The sequence below is a fragment of the Thalassophryne amazonica genome, chromosome 3 (assembly GCF_902500255.1).
Source record: "Thalassophryne amazonica chromosome 3, fThaAma1.1, whole genome shotgun sequence".
In the NCBI taxonomy this organism is placed as follows: Eukaryota; Metazoa; Chordata; class Actinopteri; order Batrachoidiformes; family Batrachoididae; genus Thalassophryne; species Thalassophryne amazonica.
Window position 1 is genome coordinate 109,185,885 of NC_047105.1, and position 18,684 is coordinate 109,204,568.

The 18,684-nt window shown below is 39.9% G+C and overlaps 1 protein-coding gene across 2 annotated transcripts; it reads right to left on the reverse strand.

Moving 5' to 3' along the window:
- Positions 1–88: 88 nt before the first annotated feature.
- gata1a (GATA binding protein 1a) lies at positions 89–17,973 on the reverse strand. Of its 2 annotated transcripts, none has more exons than XM_034167277.1 (6): positions 17,836–17,973; positions 13,918–14,145; positions 2,309–2,803; positions 737–882; positions 503–628; positions 89–401 (listed from the first exon to the last, which is right to left on the reverse strand). In XM_034167277.1, the coding sequence occupies exons 2-6, from the start codon at positions 14,129–14,131 to the stop codon at positions 120–122; spliced, it is 1,263 nt and encodes a 420-aa protein (XP_034023168.1). In that variant the 5' UTR covers positions 14,132–14,145; positions 17,836–17,973; the 3' UTR covers positions 89–119. The 2 variants fall into 2 exon arrangements, with proteins under 2 accessions (XP_034023168.1, XP_034023169.1); XM_034167278.1 differs by having other exon boundaries at positions 13,918–14,148; positions 17,856–17,955.
- Between the last annotated feature and the right edge of the window lie 711 nt (positions 17,974–18,684).

An 18,684-nucleotide genomic window follows, 5' to 3' on the forward strand; every position in this document is an offset into this window, starting at 1 on the left:
TCTTTTTAGTCACATAGCACTACTATTATTCTGAACACTACTGTAAGTGGCAAAAATGCTGATATTTTTTAAAGCACAAAGTGCTTAGTAAGGTTTGTGTTTGTTTGCTTTTGTTTATTTCACACCAGTGTGGGCACCATGCCAGTGGTGAGGTGGTGTGAGTAGGTGGTGGATGGGTGTAAGGGGGATGGCGTTGAGATCAAGTGTGGCGTGTGGCTGTAAGTCAGAAGAGTTCTGGGGCTGATGGAGAAATGGCCTCCATTATCATCCAGGTGAGGCAGCTGGGTCATGCTGGAGTACGGCTCCAAGGCGACGGCCTTCCTGTTCTTCTTGTTCTTGTTTGACACTTTTCTATTCCGTGTTTGAATGCCATCTTTCTTCATAGTGAGGGGCCGGTTGACCTGTGAGGAGAGAGGAATCTTTTACGTGTCTGGCATAAAGATTGGATTTTTCTTTTTTTTTTTTCTTTTCTTTTTTTAACGTAGCTGTATGTCTGACTCACATTGTGTAGTTTAAAGTAGAGTCCACAGGCGTTACACACAGGTTCTCCATTGGCGTTGCGTCTCCACAGCGTTGTCGTGCTTGTGTGACAGTTGGCACACAATGTACCTGCCCTCTTGCTGACAATCTATAAAACAGGTTGAAGCATTTGGGTTTTGTTTATGCCATAACTAAAAAAGAAAAATAAGTAAAATTCTGTATTTCATGCGGTTGCACAGAAGGAGAGGTGTGATACCAGTCTTTTCTTTGGCCGGATGAGGGGTCTGTTTTGGCCATTCATCTTGTGGTAAATTCCACAGGCGTTGCACAGATAGTGACCTGTTCCATCGCGACGCCACAGAGGCGTGGCTGTAGCTCCACAGTTAACACACTCTCTGGCCTCTGTCCAAAAACAATACCCAGTTAGTACTGCATGCAGCAGCACATTGATGGCTGCATTATAAAATTAAAATGTGTGGTGCTCTGACATTTTTCTTTTACCTGAGTTCATGTCATTTTATTTATATGTCACTAAATCATCACACATGACCTCAAGGTGCCACATATGAGTAAGATCCAGACCTCACACACCTTGTAAGCAAGCGCACTGGTGAAATTGGCTTGAAAAAAACACCTTAACCCAAATCCCCTCTTTCCTTTTCATAGTGAGTGGGTTATTCCTTTGATCTCTCCTATGACATTCTTTGATCCTGATTGATTACTGTAGCTTTTTTTTCTGACTGTGACCTGTGAGCCTGATCTTGATGTGTGTTCCTTTACCTCTCATACTTGTCTGCCAATTTGATCCTATTGATCTTTGATCCTGTTCACTCATGTTTCATTCTGATTGCTGATCTTTGAACCTGGACAAGGAGTTTATGTTTTTGTTGCTCTTCGTCTATCTGGTCCTGTGATCAGCATTTCCTGTAATCAAGATCAAGAGGTGCTGATCTTGACTGATGAACTAATCCACGATCCTTATTACAAAAGATCAAAAGAATCAGGATCAAAACTCAGAGTCAAGATCCAGCTCTTGATTTCCTTGGCTCTTTGACCAAAGCTCTTCCTCTCCTCCAAATGTCATTGAAGTAATTCAGAACATTTTGAGATATCTTGCTAAGTAACTGACAAACTATAAGTAAGTAAACAATTTGACAAATTATTGGCAATGAAACATCTCCTTGGCAGAAGTAATAATTGCAGCTTTAAATTCATCAGGCAATATTTGGAGGAAAAAAAAGTCATATTTCTACCTTTTAAACAAGCTAAACAGTTGTCCTAAAAACAGATCTTATATTTTGTACCCAAACAAACCACACAGACCCTGAGGTATCTAAGAAGTGATTCCTGCGGCTTTTTTTTTTTTTTTTCTGTTCACACAGAGACCATATGGGCACATCACAAACGGCATAAACCAGCTTAGTGGGCGTGTCTGACACAGTAAGCAGGAGTCCAGATATGAACTTGTGTTAAACATGTCACAGAAGTTTAAAAGGAACAATTTCAGTTTTCACTTTTGCTTATCTACTACTACAAGCAACAGGTGTGTCATGTCCCACAGCTCTTGAAATGGAGCAATATCTCCACCTGGTGGACATTTTATGCAGGCACAACAGAATTTCTTCAAGAGCTCTAACAGCATGATAATTTGTGTATTTGTGGAGATGTTTGGCACGTATGGCAATTCCAATTTCAATTTGGCAATTTCACTCATATGTAACTGTGAAAGGCAGGTGAAAAAAGATTTTACACCAAATGACCCCTTTAAAAATTCATTGTGGGATCTTATTTGATTTCCAATATGTGGCACATCTCAGTGTGTTCTGACCTGGTGTGGGTATCCTCATCTTGTTGTGTAGTTTAGGAGAGTAGGAAGGGTTTATCCATGACCCTGGGCTGGAGTAAAGCGCAGGTGAGCCGTAGTCCTGCGGCGTGCTCATGTACGAGCTGTAGGGGCTCAACATGTGCTGGTGGGAGTGGCAAGATGCAGTGTACAAGCTCCCAGAAGCAGGAGTCAGGTTCAAAAAATTGCTGCTGCCCTTTGACCCCCCTGCTGGGCTCATGCGCTCCGCCTTCAGGGCCTCCTGAAGCTGGGGACTGTCTTCCCTCCTGGGAGAGGAGTATCCATCTCTGGATGTGGTGAAGGAGGCCGTGGTGCCGGACGTGTAGAGGGATGTTGGAGTGTGTGAGTGCAGAGGTGTCTTGGAGAGAGGGCTGGTGCTCCAGGGGGAGGACAGTGGGCTGTAGGGTGAGCTCAGGGTGCCTGGCCCGTCCAGCAGCTGGGGGCTGGTAAGAAGACTCTGTGATGTGAGCGTCTGCCGTCCTTTGTATGGGTAGAATAGACAAAGTCATATTTTGCTGTCAATTAGAAAATGACTTTGAGTTTATTCAACTTAAAGGTTGTCTTTTTTTAACTATATAAGTTATTAAAAGGATTTTCTATGGCATTGCTATAATTTTGGTTGCTACTATTTCAATAAAGGATTCACAATTTTCTATCACTAATATGATGAAAATTCACATTGTCTAGAAACTATGTAGGATTTTGACCCAGGCAGATAAAAATACAGTAAAAAAACAAACGAAAAAGATGCCATGACACAATTTGTGTGGTGACATGATACATCTTGTGGAGACGTTCTCTGACCCCCTAGTGAAAAACCTGGTCAACACTGGCATCATGGAGCCAAAAAAATATAATACACTTTTACCTGCAGATAAACGTGCTAAAATAAAATACAACCCCAATTCCAATGAAGTTGGGACGTTGTGTATAATATAAATAAAATTAGAACACAATGATTTGAAAATCCTCTTCAACCTATATTCAACTGAATACACCACAAAGACAAGATATTTAATGTTCAAACTGATAAACTTTATTGTTTTTGTGTAAAAAACAATAAAGTTTATCAGTTTTTGCGTAAATAAGTTTTTTGTGTAAATATTTGCTCAAAGCAAATATTTACACAATAAAGTCTAAAGTTAAACAATAAAGTCTATCAGTTTGAACATTAAATATCTTGTCTTTGTGGTGTATTCAACTGAATATAGGTTGAAGAGGATTTTTAAATCATTGTGTTCTGTTTTTATTTACAGTTTACACAACGTCCCAATTTCATTGGAATTGGGGTTGTAAAATAAAATGTACAATTAAAGCAGAAAGACAGTGACAGACACAGTTAGCAAACATAGGTGCCCAGAGATCTCGGGAAGAGCTCAGCATGGATTTCATAACAAAGTTTTGCTGGATATGTGCTGGACAGGTGAGGTAAAAGTCACACAGGCCTGCTGTGTCAGTTTTCAATACTAAAGTTAGCTGCAGTTTCAGTGTTTTTACTTGGTTTGTCAAAACGAGACAGTGGAGAGACGAGCATTTTACAGGTGAGCTTTGAACCTTGTGCGTGAGCTTCCTCCTTTTAGCTCCCTCTTTCACGTCATTTACAACATCTCACAAAGCAAATTCAATATATTTGCTGTAGAGAAAACTGTAGAGAATAACTATAATTTTATGATATGCCACAAAAATAAAGGAGCTTTATTATAACTCGATTTGAACATGAAATAAATTTTGTCACTTTCGTGGAAAATTGAAAGAGACAACACCTTTAAGTATTTACTTGGTTCAACGTATAGTGGAGCAGATCAATCAACATTTATTTATATAGATCTTTACAGCAGCCAGACAGTGTCTACAGTTCTTTACAGTAAAATCGAAGATTCACAAAAATGAAACAGACATGCAATAAATTTAAAACTACACATGAAAACAAAACCACTAGGTATTCAAAGTCAGTTTTAATAAATAAGTCTTAAACTTTGATTTAAAAAGTGCTGGGTCAGGAAAAGCATGTAAATCAGGAGGTAACTTGTTCCATAGTCTGTAGTGCAGCAGATAAGTGAAACAATCATGCAAATGGTGATAAAAGCATCAAATTCAACAGAAATTCTCCTTAGACACTCCTCTTTTGGGAAAAAAAAAACAATTGGTCATTTGACTTTTCAATCGGTGGTCAGGTAGGGGTCAATTGAAGAATTACACAGAGGTCAAAATTAAAAGATGCTCCAATCATATTGAAAAATATTCCACATTATTTGCCTGATCATAAAGATTCCAAAAAGGTATAGTTTGGACTATCTGTGTCTGAATTCTATAGAGTTTTGGGATAAAAACAGCAAGAATGGTGACAAAGGTCAGTGTCATTTTGTACAGGGGTCAAAATTTAAAGTTGCTCCAATTTTGGTAAAAAGTGATGCAAATTATTGGTTGAGCTAATAGGATTAATAAATGGAATAGTGTTGATAGTGTTGAATGCTTGGTTTCCAAAGTAAAGGTCAAACAAGGTCTATGTCTATATTGGATTCTATGACATGTGACATATGTTACCCCGTAACGTGATAAGTAAGGATGATACATGGTCCAAACTATTCCTTTTTAAAACCATGTTAACTCAACTAGTAATTTGCATCATGTTTTACCAAAATTGGAGCAACTTTAACTTTTGACCCCTGTACAAAAATGAAACTGACCTTTGTCACCATTCTTGCTGTTTTTTGTCACCATTCTTGCTGTTTTTATCCCATAACTCCATAGAATTCACTCAGAGATAGTCCAAATTATACTTTTTTGGAATCTTTATGATCAGGCAAATGATGTGGAATATTTTTCAATATGATTGGATCATCTTTTAATTTTGACCTCTGTGTAATGCTTCAATTGACCCCTACCTGACCACCGATTGAAAATTCAAGTGGCCAATCGGTTTTTTCAAAAAATGGTAAATGGAAAAATGGTAAATGGACTGCATTTATATAGCGCTTTTCCATCTGCATCAGACGTTCAAAGCGCTTTACAATTATGCCTCACATTCACCCCGATGTCAGGGTGCTGCCATACAAGGCGCTCACTACACACCGGGAGCAATAGGGGATTAAAGCCTTGCCCAAGGGCCCTTAGTAATTTTCCAGTCAGGCGGGGATTTGAACCCATGATCTTCTGGACTCAAGCCCAACACCTTAACCACTAGACCATCACATCCCCTAAATCCTAAAAAAGGATTGTCTGAGGACTATTTCTGCCGAATTTGATGCTTTTATCACCATTTGCAGGATTCCCCTCTAAATATTCTCTTATCCGCTGCACTACTGGGGCCAGATACCGCAAAACCACAATCACCCCTGAGTTTGTATTTTGACCTCCGAACATCTAAGCAAAGCTGACCAGCCGCCCGTAATGTCCTACTGTAAGTGTGGAGTATTCAAATTTCAGGCAGGTAGGAAGGTGCAAGATCATTAACAGTGTCCTATTTCAATACTTCTTGGGACTAAATTGGCCCACTTTTTAGTTTACAGAAGTATACTTGTAAGTACACTTTAAATATAAGAGTAGAAAACGTTCAGTACACCACTAGTTTTATTTTTACAGTGCAATTGAGCTTAAAGAGTACAATGGTAATTATTTAAGTGTAGCCCACTTTTTAGTTTATGAAAGTACACTATACCCAAGGGATTTATAATGATGTTCCAGTCTGATCAGGATTTGATCCAAGGACAGTCTGCACTAAAAAAAAAATCCAACATGGCTGTTGTTGCTTTTTTGTTACACGAACCTAAGTCTATGATATAAAATCAAGTTTTATGGGTGAACACATTCAAATTATGTAGTTTTAACATAACATGCAACAATTTAAAATTTAACTTGCTCAGTAAACATAATAAAACTATGGAAAGTATTTCCACCCAAGTAAAATGTGTTAGCGCAACCAGAAACAATTTTGCTGAGTGACCTAAATGTATATTTGTTGGGTCAACATGATGAATTTGCATTACTGTTGCTTAATTACCATGGTTCAGGCCAACTAGATTTGAGGGTAAATGTAACAAAAAAGTAAGTCCCTTTGGCTGCTCACTTGTTGTGCTGATGCAACACAGCAAAGTTGACATGTAACTGTACCATTTTAAAGTAGTTGTAATTACCCTAATAAATTAAGTAACTCATAATCATATCGAACAAGTCTGAAAGGCTCCATGTAACATACATTAGTGTGTTATATTTGCAGGGCAGGGGTGGTGACCAAGTGGTTAGTGTACTTGGTTTCAGTACAAAAGGTTCCTGGTTCAAACCCCACGCCTGCCACATTTCTCCATGTAACGTGGAGTTGGGTCAGGAAGGGCATCTGGCATACAACCTGTGCCAATTCAACATGCAGCTCCACCTCAGATTTGCTGTGGCAACCCTGAGCGCAAAGAAGGGAGCAGCTGAGGGCACCTACTTTTTATTTTTGTTGCATTTACCCTAACAAATCTAGTTGGCCTGAACCATGGTAACTGAGTAACAGTAATGCAAATTTATCATGTTGACCCAACAAATTTACATTTAGGTTTACATTTGCCTTTACAAATCTAGTTGGCCTGAACCATGGTAACTGAGTAACAGTAACGCAAATTCATCATGTTGACCCAACAAATTTACATTTAGGTCTACATTTGCCTTTACAAATCTAGTTGGCCTGAACCATGGTAACTGAGTAACAGTAACGCAAATTCATCATGTTGACCCAACAAATTTACATTTAGGTCTACATTTGCCTTTACAAATCTAGTTGGCCTGAACCATGGTAACTGAGTAACAGTAACGCAAATTCATCATGTTGACCCAACAAATTTACATTTAGGTCTACATTTGCCTTTACAAATCTAGTTGGCCTGAACCATGGTAACTGAGTAACAGTAACGCAAATTCATCATGTTGACCCATCAAATTTACATTCAGGTCTACATTTGCCTTTATAAATCTAGTTGGCTTGAACCATGGTAATTGAGTAACAGTAACATAAAGTCATCATGTTGACCCAACAAATTTACACTTAGGTCACTCAGCAAAATTGTTTCTGGTTAAGTTAATGCATTTTACTTGGGTGTAAAAACCTTACATAATTTTATTATGTTCACTGAGCATTTTGAGTGGGGTCACATGCCCACTTCCCACATGTGATTTACGTATTACCTGAAGACAATTTCTTCTTATAGCTACAAGTATATTTGTCCATATACGAGGTCTGTGAGAAAACTATCCGACCTTTTTATTTTTTTCAAAAACTATATGGATTTGAATCATGTGCATTTGCATCAGACAAGCTTGAACCTTCGTGTGCATTCGTGAGTTTTTTCACGCCTGTCGGTTGCGTCATTCGCCTGTGGGCAGGCTTTGAGTGAGCACTGGTCCACCCCCCTCGTCGGATTTTTATTGTCAGGGAAATGGCTGAGAGGCTGCCGCTTTGCTCCATGAATTTTTTTTCAGAAACTTTTAGAGACAGCCAGTTGGAAACCATTCAAAATATTCAGATGGATTTCGGTGAAGATTCTGTCGGCGTCACACGGATTAAGGAGTGTTAAAACTTTTTTAAAGACGGCCCACAGTGGCGGAGGGTGCGTGGCGCACCGAGTGGCCATCGACAGGCTGGAACGACCAGATCATTTCTAAACTGAACGCTGTGTTGATCCGGGACATCGTGTGACTACCACAGAAATGGCAAGAGAGCTGGACATAGCACTTGTGCAGCACATTCCACTGTTACAGGAGATTTTGTAATGAAAGACGTGCGGAGGATTTTGCGCGTCGGCACGGAGCCGCTCATTGCACGCAACAAAAAAAAAAACCTCCGTGTTGGAAACCATTCAGAAGATTCAGAAGGCTTTTGATGGCTTTTCAGTCGAGTGAGTATCCGAGAAATTGTTTAACAGCTGGGCATGTTCCAACTTGTCCTCTGAGACTTCCAACACGGAGGTGTTGTTTGTCCAGCAGCTGTGAGCGGCTACGTCCCGACGTGTGAATCCGTCCACACGTCTTTCATTACAAAATCTCCTTTAACAGTGGAATGTGCCGATAAAGTGCTGATCCCGACCTCTTCTGAAACTTCTCTGCTAGTCACACGACGTCCTGCATCAACAGAGCCTTAAATTTGGAAGTGATCTGCTCGTTCCAGCCTGTCAATCAATCAATCAATCAATTTTTTTTTTATATAGCGCCAAATCACAACAAACAGTTGCCCCAAGGCGCCTTATATTGTAAGGCAAGGCCATACAATAATGATGTAAAACCCCAACGGTCAAAACGACCCCCTGTGAGCAAGCACTTGGCTACAGTGGGAAGGAAAAAACTCCCTTTTAACAGGAAGAAACCTCCAGCAGAACCAGGCTCAGGGAGGGGCAGTCTTCTGCTGGGACTGGTTGGGGCTGAGGGAGAGAACCAGGAAAAAGATATGCTGTGGAGGGGAGCAGAGATCGATCACTAATGATTAAATGCAGAGTGGTGCATACAGAGCAAAAGAGAAAGAAACAGTGCATCATGGGAACCCCCCAGCAGTCTACGTCTATAGCAGCATAACTAAGGGATGGTTCAGGGTCACCTGATCCAGCCCTAACTATAAGCTTTAGCAAAAAGGAAAGTTTTAAGCTTAATCTTAAAAGTAGAGAGGGTTGTCTGTCTCCCTGATCTGAATTGGGAGCTGGTTCCACAGGAGAGGAGCCTGAAAGCTGAAGGCTCTGCCTCCCATTCTACTCTTACAAACCCTAGGAACTACAAGTAAGCCTGCAGTCTGAGAGCGAAGCGCTCTATTGGGGTGATATGGTACTACGAGGTCCCTAAGATAAGATGGGACCTGATTATTCAAACCTTATAAGTAAGAAGAAGAATTTTAAATTCTATTCTAGAATTAACAGGAAGCCAATGAAGAGAGGCCAATATGGGTGAGATATGCTCTCTCCTTCTAGTCCCCGTCAGCACTCTAGCTGCAGCATTTTGAATTAACTGAAGGCTTTTTTAGGGAACTTTTAGGACAACCTGATAATAATGAATTACAATAGTCCAGCCTAGAGGAAATAAATGCATGAATTAGTTTTTCAGCATCACTCTGAGACAAGACCTTTCTGATTTTAGAGATATTGCGTAAATGCAAAAAAGCAGTCCTACATATTGTTTAATATGCGCTTTGAATGACATATCCTGATCAAAAAATGACTCCAAGATTTCTCACAGTATTACTAGAGGTCAGGGTAATGCCATCCAGAGTAAGGATCTGGTTAGACACCATGTTTCTAAGATTTGTGGGGCCAAGTACAATAACTTCAGTTTTATCTGAGTTTAAAAGCAGGAAATTAGAGGTCATCCATGTCTTTATGTCTGTAAGACAATCCTGCAGTTTAGCTAATTGGTGTGTGTCCTCTGGCTTCATGGATAGATAAAGCTGGGTATCATCTGCGTAACAATGAAAATTTAAGCAATACCGTCTAATATACTGCCTAAGGGAAGCATATATAAAGTGAATAAAATGGGTCCTAGCACAGAACCTTGTGGAACTCCATAATTAACTTTAGTCTGTGAAGAAGATTCCCCATTTACATGAACAAATTGTAATCTATTAGACAAATATGATTCAAACCACCGCAGCGCAGTGCCTTTAATACCTATGGCATGCTCTAATCTCTGTAATAAAATTTATGGTCAACAGTATCAAAAGCAGCACTGAGGTCTAACAGAACAAGCACAGAGATGAGTCCACTGTCCGAGGCCATAAGAAGATCATTTGTAACCTTCACTAATGCTGTTTCTGTACTATGATGAATTCTAAAACCTGACTGAAACTCTTCAAATAGACCATTCCTCTGCAGATGATCAGTTAGCTGTTTTACAACTACCCTTTCAAGAATTTTGAGAGAAAGGAAGGTTGGAGATTGGCCTATAATTAGCTAGATAGCTGGGTCAAGTGATGGCTTTTTAAGTAATGGTTTAATTACTGCCACCTTAAAAGCCTGTGGTACATAGCCAACTAACAAGATAGATTGATCATATTTAAGATCGAAGCATTAAATAATGATAGGGCTTCCTTGAGCAGCCTGGTAGGAATGGGGTCTAATAAACATGTTGATGGTTTGGATGAAGTAACTAATGAAATAACTCAGACAGAACAATCGGAGAGAAAGAGTCTAACCAAATACCGGCATCACTGAAAGCAGCCAAAGATAACGATACGTCTTTGGGATGGTTATGAGTAATTTTTCTCTAATAGTTAAAATTTTGTTAGCAAAGAAAGTCATGAACTCATTACTAGTTAAAGATAATGGAATACTCAGCTCAATAGAGCTCTGACTCTTTGTCAGCCTGGCTACAGTGCTGAAAAGAACCTGGGGTTTTCTTATTTTCTTCAATTAGTGATGAGTAGAAAGATGTCCTAGCTTTACGGAGGGCTTTTTTATAGAGCAACAGACTCTTTTTCCAGCTAAGTGAAGATCTTCTAAAGTAGTGAGACGCCATTTCCTCTCCAACTTACGGGTTATCTGCTTTAAGCTACGAGTTTGAGAGTTATACCATGGAGTCAGACACTTCTGATTTAAAGCTCTCTTTTTCAGAGGAGCTACAGCATCCAAAGTTGTCTTCAATGAGGATGTAAAACTATTGACGAGATACTCTATCTCCTTACAGAGTTTAGGTAGCTACTCTGCACTGTGTTGTTATATGGCATTAGAGAACATAAAGAAGGAATCATATCCTTAAACCTAGTTACAGCGCTTTCTGAAAGACTTCTAGTGTAATGAAACTTATTCCCTACTGCTGGGTAGTCCATCAGAGTAAATGTAAATGTTATTAAAAAATGATCAGACAGAAGGGAGTTTTCAGGGAATACTGTTAAGTCTTCTATTTCCATACCATAAGTCAGAACAAGATCTCAGATATGATTAAAGTGGTGGGTGGACTCATTTACTTTTTGAGCAAAGCCAATAGGTCTAATAACTAGATTAAATGCAGTGTTGAGGCTGTCATTCTCAGCATCTGTGTGGATGTTAAAATCGCCCACTATAATTATCTTATCTGAGCTAAGCACTAAGTCAGACAAAAGGTCTGAAAATTCACAGAGAAACTCACAGTAACGAACCAGGTGGACGATAGATAATAACAAATAAAACTGGTTTTTGGGACTTCCAATTTGGATGGACAAGACTAAGAGACAAGCTTTCAATGAATTAAAGCTCTGTCTGGGTTTTTGATTAATTAATAAGCTGGAATGGAAGATTGCTGCTAATCCACCGCCCCGGCCCGTGCTACGAGCATTCTGACAGTTAGTGTGACTCGGGGGTGTTGACTCATTTAAACTAACATATTCATCCTGCTGTAACCAGGTTTCTGTTAGGCAGAATAAATCAATATGTTGATCAATTATTATATCATTTACCAACAGGGACTTAGAAGAGAGAGACCTAATGTTTAATAGACCACATTTAACTGTTTTAGTCTGTGGTGCAGTTGAAGGTGCTATATTATTTTTTCTTTTTGAATTTTTATGCTTAAATAGATTTTTGGCTGGTTATTGGTAGTCTGGGAGCAGGCACCGTCTCTACGGGGATGGGGTAATGAGGGGATGGCAGGGGGAGAGAAGCTGCAGAGAGGTGTGTAAGACTACAACTCTGCTTCCTGTCCCAACCCTGGATAGTCACGGTTTGGAGGATTTAAGAAAATTAGCCAGATTTCTAGAAATGAGAGCTGCTCCATCCAAAGTGGGATGGATGCCGTCTCTCCTAACAAGACCAGGTTTTCCCCCAGAAGCTTTGCCAATTATCTATGAAGCCACCTCATTTTTTGGACACCACTCAGACAGCCAGCAATTCAAGGAGAACATGCGGCTAAACATGTCACTCCCGTCTGATTGGGGAGGGGCCCAGAGAAAACTACAGAGTCCGACATTGTTTTTGCAAAGTTACACACCGATTTAATGTTAATTTTAGTGACCTCCGATTGGCGTAACCGGGTGTCATTACTGCCGACGTGAATTACAATCTTACCAAATTTACGCTTAGCCTTAACCAGCAGTTTCAAATTTCCTTCAATGTCGCCTGCTCTGGCCCCCGGAAGACAATTGACTATGGTTGCTGGTGTCGCTAACTTCACATTTCTCAAAACAGAGTCGCCAATAACCAGAGTTTGATCCTCGGCGGGTGTGTCCGTCGAGTGGGGAAAAACGGTTAGAAATGTGAACGGGTTGCGGTGTACACGGGGCTTCTGTTTAGGGCTACGCTTCCTCCTCACAGTCACCCAGTCAGCCTGCTTTCCCGGCTGCTCGGGATCTGCCAGGGGGGAACTAACGGCGGCTAAGCTACCTTGGTCCGCACCGACTACAGGGGCCTGGCTAGCTGTAGAATTTTCCACGGTGCAGAGCCGAGTCTCCAATTCGCCCAGCCTGGCCTCCAAAGCTACGAATAAGCTACACTTATTACAAGTACCATTACTGCTAAAGGAGGCCGAGGAATAACTAAACAATTCACACCCAGAGCAGAAAAGTGCGGGAGAGACAGGAGAAGCCGCCATGCTAAATCGGCTAAGAGCTAGTAGCTACGCTAAGCTAGCGGATTCCTAAAAACACGCAAAGTGAATAATGTGTAAATAATTTAGAGGTGATTCAGCAGAATGAGTGCTTTAGTTAAGGCACGTAAAGATTACACTGGGAAACAAATCGTAATCTAGATAACTAGATCAATCTAACTGCGCAGATTAAACAGCTAACAGATACAGAAAAACACCGCTGTGCTCCGGAACAGGAAGTGATACAATACCGCAGTGAGAGCCAACCACCAGTAGCCGCTGTCGATGGCCGCTCGGGGCGCGGTGCGCCCTCCGCCGCCGTGGGCCGTTTTTAATCCAGTTTTAATGGTCCTTAATCCGTGTGATACCGACAGAATCTTCACCAAAAGCCATCTGAATCTACCAAATGGTTTCCATCTGGCTGTCTGGCAGAGTTTCTGAAAAAATTTTCATGGAGCAAAGCGGCAGTCGCTCCGCCATTCCTAAACAATAAAAATCCGACGAGGGGGTGGACCAGTGCTCACTCAAAGCCTGCCCACAGGCGAATGACACAACCGACAGGCGTGAAAAAACTCATGCATGCGCACAAAGGTTCAAGCTTGTCTGATGGAAGCGCACATGATTCAAATCCATATGGTTTTTGAAGAAAAAAAAAAAAGGTCGGATACTTTTCTCACAGACCTCGTACACCAAGTATACTTTGATTATTCAGTATGATTTTCAGTATACACCAAGTATAGACATTTGTTTGATATATTTGTCAGTATAAAGGATGTATATTTAAGTATAATCTGTTAAGTATATCTGACATGTACATAAGTAATTTGATCGTATACTCACTTACGTTTAGTTTGAAAGAGGTAGCTGAATTGACAGAGAAAACTGTTCATAAGCCAGAAGGTTGAGTTTAGTTCTTAATATTTCTGTATATCAAATTTGTCCTTCAGTAATGCAAGTCTGGCAGCTACAGCTGCCACACTATAGAACCACCCTGGGTCCTGGATGTTAACTACCCAGACAGATAATCGATCTACCCCCACCTCCTGATAGTAGCCATGTATCTGCTGATGTGTAGGACCACTGACCTGAGGTCTGTCTGTAGGAGGATGGTGCTCGGTTGTGGCTTGAGTTGTTTAAGAAGGAGGACAGGCTGGTGTAGTCTGTGTCATGGTTGGAGAAGAAGGTGTCACTGTTTTCTCCTGTGGGCAGCAGGCCAGGCTCAGAGGAGAAACAAGCCAGGGCGTCCGAGCTGATCAGAGCCGGAGACAACCAGTGGGACTGGTCTGTTAGGTCGTTCATGCTGACGGGAATACCTGCAGCAAGGTGAAAGGACAACAGGGGCTCCTAAACGAAAAGCTGAGCTTACACAAGTTGATGTTTTTCCACTTTCAGTTCCACTGAGGAACCAAGGCCAGTCATATGCTACATTATATCAGCAGTGTCATTTATCTGATTCGAACCAAACTTGGTGGAAAGATTCAAGTTCAGCTCAAGACAAAATGATTGATATTGAGGAAAAGCTGGTTAAAAGTCAAGGTCATAGGCCAAGGTCAAAAATTTGGTACAATGCTTATGCAGTTGTGTTCATAAGTTACATACCCTGGCAGTTTTTTGGCCATTGTTCAGAGAATATGAATGATAACACAAAAACTTTTTTTCACTCATGGTTAGTGGTTGGATGAAGCAATTTATTGCCAAACAACTGCATTTACTCTTTTTAAATCAAAATGACAACAGAAACTACCCAAATGACCCTGATCCAAAGTTTACATACCCGTGATCTTTATGCTGTTTATTCCCCCCTTTAACATCAATGACAGCTTGGAGTCTTTTGTGGTAGTTTGTGGACGAGACTCTCTGATGGTAAAGCTGCCACTGAATATGTTTCAGACTTTGTTTACATCAGTTACAAAGAAATACAAATAGTATGACACTCTGCATGGAGTAGACAGTTCTCAAAAACTGAGTGATTGTGCAAGAAGGAGAAGAGTGAGGAAAGCCACCAAGACACCCAGACAACTCAGGAGAAGTTATAGACTTATGTGACTGTGACTGGAGAAATTGTCCACAGTGCAAATTTTGCATTTTGCGTCACCGCTCTTAGCTTCATAGTGGAGTAGAGCAGAGAAGGATTTTCTTTCACCAGAACCTTCTGGCAATTTGTAGCTAAATTTTCAGGTCTTCTTTTTCAGAAAATCCTCCTCTATACAACTTCATAATGAAGCTGTATAACTGGGGATACAAAATGCAAAGCTTGAACTTTTCACAATTGCTCCAATCACCGCCACAGAAGCCTATAACTTCTGGGTGTCCTGGTGGCTTTCCTTACTCTTCTTCTTTCACCGTCACTCAGTTTTTGAGAACTGTCTACTCCACGCAGATTTACCATCGAGTGCCATACTGTTTGTATTTCTTCATAACTGTTGTAACTAAAGTCCAAGACATATTCAGTGACTTGGAAATGTTCATGTAGCCATACTCTGACTTGTCTGAAGAAAACTGGCAACAAAACTGATTATTTACAGGTATTATACCAAAGTGGCCCATTACTTATGCAACCCATCATCTTGGCTTTTATATTTTTAATTAATTTATATCAAGTTGTAGAGATTTGCATTGAGTTTGAGTGTAAGGGTGGTAATTTTATAATTATTATTAATATTTTGTAGTTTTGTTTTTTAAGTATTTTAAATGGCATAAAAAATGTAAATCTGTGAAATACCAAGGGGCCAAATACTTTAGAATGGCTAGTTCCAAGAATTGGTTATCAATACACCTTTAGTTACTATTCAACAGTAATATTAAGTCATATATCTCCTTTCTATTGCTCAAATGACCTTTGACCTTGGGGCATCTTGATATATCAAACACAAGGGTCATAGTTGTTTAAACCAATATGGATTAAGCGTGATAGAAGGGTTTTCAGGAAGCACGGTGGCTTAGTTGTTAGCACTGTTGCCTCACAGCGAGAAGGTCATGGGTTTGATTCCCACCTGTGGCCTTTCCGTGTGGAGTTTGCGTGTTCTCCCATGTTTGTGTGAGTTCCCTCCGGGTGCTCCGGCTTCCTCCCACATCCAAACACATGCAGGTGAGATGGACTGGAAACTAAAAATTGTGCGTGCGTGTGCAAATGTGTTTGTCTATATGTGGCCCTGCGACAGACTGGCGTCCTGTTCAGGGTGTACCCTGCCTCACACTCTATGACTGCTGGGATAGGCTCCAGCCCCCCGCAACCCTTAATTGGAGTAAGCATCTGAAGATGAGTGAGTGAGAAGGGTTGTCAGTGATAAACAGGCTAAATTTTGGATAGAAATGATCACATTTAAAGTCCACATGGAACAATATATTACAGTATCACTGCAACAAGAATTAATTTGCATGAATCTGTCAAACATTAATCGTGGGTGTTGTGCACTGTGAATGTCCCTGCTTGGTGTAACTGTAACTGATAAAATCAATCAGCTCTTCACTTCAGAACAACCAATATCACTTTAAGTTATCAACGACAAAATCTCCCAGCAGCAAGCTTCTTTAAACTTCCTTCTTTAGGATCCTCATTTAACGGCTGCAGAAAGTAAAAAATAAAAATAAATGGCTCTATAAGTGTTGTGATACAGTCTGTGACCTTTCTTCAAAACCCATGCCAGTTAAAAAAATTTAAGCACGAGGGTGTCTCCAGAGTGGACAAACATCACAGCGGTCCAAATTTTTTAATTACAAAATAAATGGGAAAAAACAGAAAATGAAAGAGCACAATGTGAATTCATGACCATTTACAAAAATAATGAGTATAATGAATAACCTAGTACTGAATCAGTATTGATGCCACAGTAGATGTGTAAAAGAAATGCATTTTGTGATCTATGACCAGGCTATTCTTCTTTAGAGGCAAGATCAATGCAAAGTGAAGTATCTGATAGCATCTGATATAATCTGTTATTATAAGTGCTAAATATAACACCAGTTTATCTCTGTTCTCGTCTGACTTACAGAAATCTGTCAGACACATAAGAATAATGCAACACATTCACACATGGCTGAATTGTTTTTCTCATTGAAATGTATTAAGGCCATTTAGCAACTTTATAGTAACTTTATTTTATCCATTGTGATTAAAACACATATAAGCAGCACGGTGGCACAAGCAATTAGTTTGTTTGTCTCCAGCCTGAAAGTGCTCAGTTTGAGGCCACATGTGCCATATTCTCCCTCTACATCTGGATTTGTGTTAGAAAGGGCAGCAGGTGTCGAAGTTGCTGCCAAATCAGCACATGTAACCACCAATGGGACAAGACAAAAGAAATACGTTTATGATTCATAAAGCTGTTGAAATTATTTTTTGATTGAGAAAATAAAATGTTTGCATACACACGTGGATGTGTATGCAAACAGTTTGGTCACCCTACACACACACACACATATATATATATATATATATATATATATATATATATATATATAATATATATATATTATATATATATATATATATATATATATATATATATATATATATATATATATATATAAAATAAATTGCCTTAATTGGAGTAAGCGGTTGAAGATGAGTGACTGAATAGTTTGTCTTTTTTCAACAGTGGGTCAACAGAAAAAAACTCATTTGAAATATCCAAACATTCCTATTCCAAGAAAAGTCAAAGTTCATAATATATTTTTCCATTTCATTAAAGAAACATCAATATTTTTTACACATCAATATTTTTTTACATTTCAAACCTCAAAATTCAATATTTTGTTTATTTACCCATCTTTTTGTGTGTACTGCTTAGACCCAAATCAATCAGTCAATCAATCATTTAATCTCAACAATAATGAAATTATTCAAAATAAAGGTTAATTAGAAGGTAATTTTCTTAAAAATGTAAGAAAACACCAACAAGAACTTATGAATTGACATGTCAAAGAATATGTGGACTTCTGCAGCGTGTGCACACGTTTCATAAGATGAGCATGATGAAAGCATTAGATGAGGATGCACCTACCTGAGCGGACGTCAGAGCTGAGAAGAGAGCAAACGGGTGGAACAGCGGTGCTGCTTGGCCGGACCTCAGCACATGCTGATAACTCACAGAGTAACTACTTCAGGCAGCAGCCAAGTTTAGGGCTAAGACCAAGTCCATGGGCGGGGCTGGGAACAACCTTTTGAAAGACACACCTCTTTGGTCCACTCAGTGAGTTGCTGTGAGGGCAGATATGAAAGTGTTCTATGAGTTAATCAGTCAATGTGCTGAAAAATACAAATCAATACATAAAATGTGAATGTTTGAAGTCATTGGTGTTGATTTGAATCCAGTGTAGAAGCCGTGAGCTTTAAATCAATGTTCCTCTGTCTTCCTGGGTGGTTGGTTATGGTTAGTTAAGATAACGTGCCTCTGGTGAACGGCCACATATTAGTGATATGAACGATGTCAGATAGAATCTTTATTTATTCACTCGGACATTCACACAGATATGCACATGCAGTCAGGTCCATAAATGAGAGTAGTGACATAATTATTGTCATTTTGACGAGATGAATTGAAACATCAAGATGTGTTCATAGTGAAGACCTTCAGCTTTAATTCAAGGGGTGCCACAAAAATATCCTAATAAACATTTTTGAATTGCAGCTATTTGTATACACAGTACCTCCATTTTCAGACATAAGTCCTGTATAGGCCTTGATGCCCATTGGTGTCGGTCTTTATCTCTGGAATCTGTAGCCTGAGAGGCTACGACTTCCCCTGGACAGGACACCGGCCCGATGCAGGTTACTTCACCAGTAGAAGTGGGTCCCCACTTACAGCTGGGTGTAGTGAGACCGTGTAGCTATGAGTATCCAATGACGCAGG